The sequence below is a fragment of the Gorilla gorilla genome, chromosome 6, assembly GCF_029281585.2.
Source record: "Gorilla gorilla gorilla isolate KB3781 chromosome 6, NHGRI_mGorGor1-v2.1_pri, whole genome shotgun sequence".
Classification (NCBI taxonomy): Eukaryota; Metazoa; Chordata; class Mammalia; order Primates; family Hominidae; genus Gorilla; species Gorilla gorilla.
Genome location: NC_073230.2, coordinates 64,357,425 through 64,360,051, shown reverse-complemented (window position 1 = coordinate 64,360,051; position 2,627 = coordinate 64,357,425). Strand labels below are relative to the sequence as shown.

At 58.9% G+C, this 2,627-nt stretch overlaps 1 protein-coding gene across 1 annotated transcript; it reads right to left on the bottom strand.

Moving 5' to 3' along the window:
• Positions 1-226: 226 nt before the first annotated feature.
• Positions 227-2,341, bottom strand: LOC129523882 (uncharacterized). Its single transcript, XM_055347840.1, is given in 4 exon segments — positions 227-1,069; positions 1,072-1,526; positions 1,603-2,047; positions 2,194-2,341. Coding segments are annotated over 4 exon segments (1,560 nt in total). The 3' UTR covers positions 227-557.
• Between the last annotated feature and the right edge of the window lie 286 nt (positions 2,342-2,627).

The window sequence follows — 2,627 nt, the reverse complement described above, 5'->3', positions numbered from 1 at the left end:
GATGGTGGAATTTCTCAGGCTCCATAATCCTGTGAGCCAATTCCCATGATAAATCTCCTCTCGTATATAAATATATACACATTACATATACATTATATATGTGCATATTATATACATTACATATTACATTATATACATTACATATAATATATAGTATATATACATTATATATAATATACATGATATACACGGTATATGTTATATACACATTATATGCTATATATAATATAGCTGACATATCTATAGGATATACTGTTAGGTTGGTGCAAAAGTAATTGCAGTTTTTTTGTGTTTGTTTTGTTTTGTTGTTTTTTAGAAAGCTGCAGAAAGTGAATTTCTCTTGCTTTTTAAAACAGAATATTTCCCAAACTTGGGCATCAATGCTTGTTTTTTTTTAGGTGGGGGATAAAAGACTGGGCCATCTTCACATACCCTCAGACCCCGGCTCTTGGCAGCCCCATCCGCCAGCCAAACTTCCTACTTGGGGGATGGCTGCTTTCCCGCCACTACCCCACCCCCCACCCCCCCAACCTGCACTGCTCGGTGCAGTTTTGCAGCTACTGGCCTTGCTCAGTGAGGCAAAGTTCTGTCTGACCAATTGTCTGTACTTCCCCATCCTGGCTTCGCGGAAGGCACTGGATTTTGGGTATCACTCCATACACTCTGACAAGGGCATCTTTAAAATCTGCAACTTGGTAGTAATTGACGGATGGTTTTAGCCGCAGTTTTAGGAGCACACTGTTGCTGTCCAGCTCCCTGTAGAGTTCCCGGCTTCTGCTAAAGTACTTCTGGGAGTTGAGTGCGTCCACCACGGCAGCAGAGGTCCCATGCTTCTCCCACTCATGCTTCCAGAAGTGGCTACGATTGGGAAACGAGTGAATTACATCAGGCCACAATGCCTTCATTTCCGGCAAAAGATCCTTAATCTCTTCTAAATTAAAGTGCCACGATCCATTACATCCTTCACTTTTATCGGGCCATAGTCCATGTATTGTCCAGTAATCCGGAGGGTCTCTACAGTCGTTTTCAACTGTCTCGCATACTGTCTCAGGCCAGTGCTGGACCATAGTTTTTTCCACTCATGGTTATCACGCAGGCGCTTGTCCGCACCGCCCAGGAAAAGCAATGCCAGGCAGAGGCAGCCCAGCAGGGCCCCGCTCAGGGCTGCAGGGGCATGGTGCCGACCTGAGGAGACAGGACGCCTCCCGCTGCAGCTCCGGCCCCCACTTCCCACCCACCGCCCCAGGAAGGCTTCTCGGACAAACGCTGTCTCCGAGGACCCCGCGCCGCCGCGCTCCTCCCGCTGCAGCTGCGGCCACTGGGTGCGCCTGAGCCAGCGCCTCGCGTGCCCAGCACTGGCCTCCGGGAAGGGCCGCAGCAGCCCTTGGCGACCCCGGCCCCTCGGCGCTTCCGTCCGGGCTCGGCGCCGCAACCCACTGCAACCCCAGCTCCTCCTCGTTGCAGCCACCGCCTGCCCAAGGCCACAGTCAGTCGCGCTTCCGCCCAGCCCAGAGAGTGCCTCTGGCCTTCACCGGAGCACAGAGCCACGCCCCCTGGAGAGGACGCCCCCCCCGCCCCCCCCTCCGGCGGACACATCCCCACCGGACGCCACGCCCCCGCCCGGCGTTCACGCCTCGCTCCGCGTTTGGTCCGCAGAGGCCGAGGCCGAGGCCGGAGCAGGTCCGTGCTACTTGCGGGCGTGTCAGGCAGCTGAGTTCCTTCGCCACGCATGCGCCCCGCGCCTTTCCATGCAGCTCTGCGCCACTCCCCCACTGCCAGGTCCGAGCTAGCCTGGACCACCCGTGAGGAGCGCCCTCGGGGGGACCACCCTCGGGGTGGCCTATGTCTGCGCCACCCCCCCGCCAGCAAGTGGGTGTGCGGGACCCAGAGCCACCCGGCGCTCCAGGGACAGCCCCCAGCCCAACCCGCGCACTCCGCAGGCCGGCGGCCCGGACGCCGCAACCGCCTTGCACGCCGCCTGGGACTTCCTGACTGCAGACGGTGCGTGGCCGCCCTGGCTCCCTGCAGCCGTCACGTCGGCGCTCCACTGCGCAGCCGGAGGGACGGCTCCAGAATTAGGCAGGGACGTACTCGGGCCACTACCCTGGAAACCTCTGGGTGCTAGGAGCACCAACATTCCTAGAAGGGCCTGGCCTCACCCAGCCCTGGGCCTCATCTAGCGCTGGGCCTCACCTGCCCCTCCCCGCTGGCCCCAGGAGCCCAGAAGGCATCTCTGTGGGGTCCGCAAAGAGCCGCCTCGGAGCGCGACCTGGGAAGTCATCTTGTGAGGGATCCTCTCCCAGAAGGACTGGCCACCCCGGACAGATGAAGGGGACTTCATGTCAGCCCCACCTTGAAGCAGCCAGGCCCAGTCCCAGAGGCCCAGGCGCCTCCCCCAACACGCTGGCCTTCCCAGCCCCTCAAAGGCGCGGGCTCACCACCCCGCGCCGCCCACCCACGTCCCCCTCCGCTCCCCCAACCTCCTCCCCGCTCCCCCACCCCCGTCCTCATCGTCCCCCCCACCACCCACCACGCTTGGCTGCCTAGGCCTCACAAAGTGTTGAAATTACACGCGTGTGAGCCACTGCGCCTGGCCCTTCCTATAACTTTTGATGTAATGTGTTGTG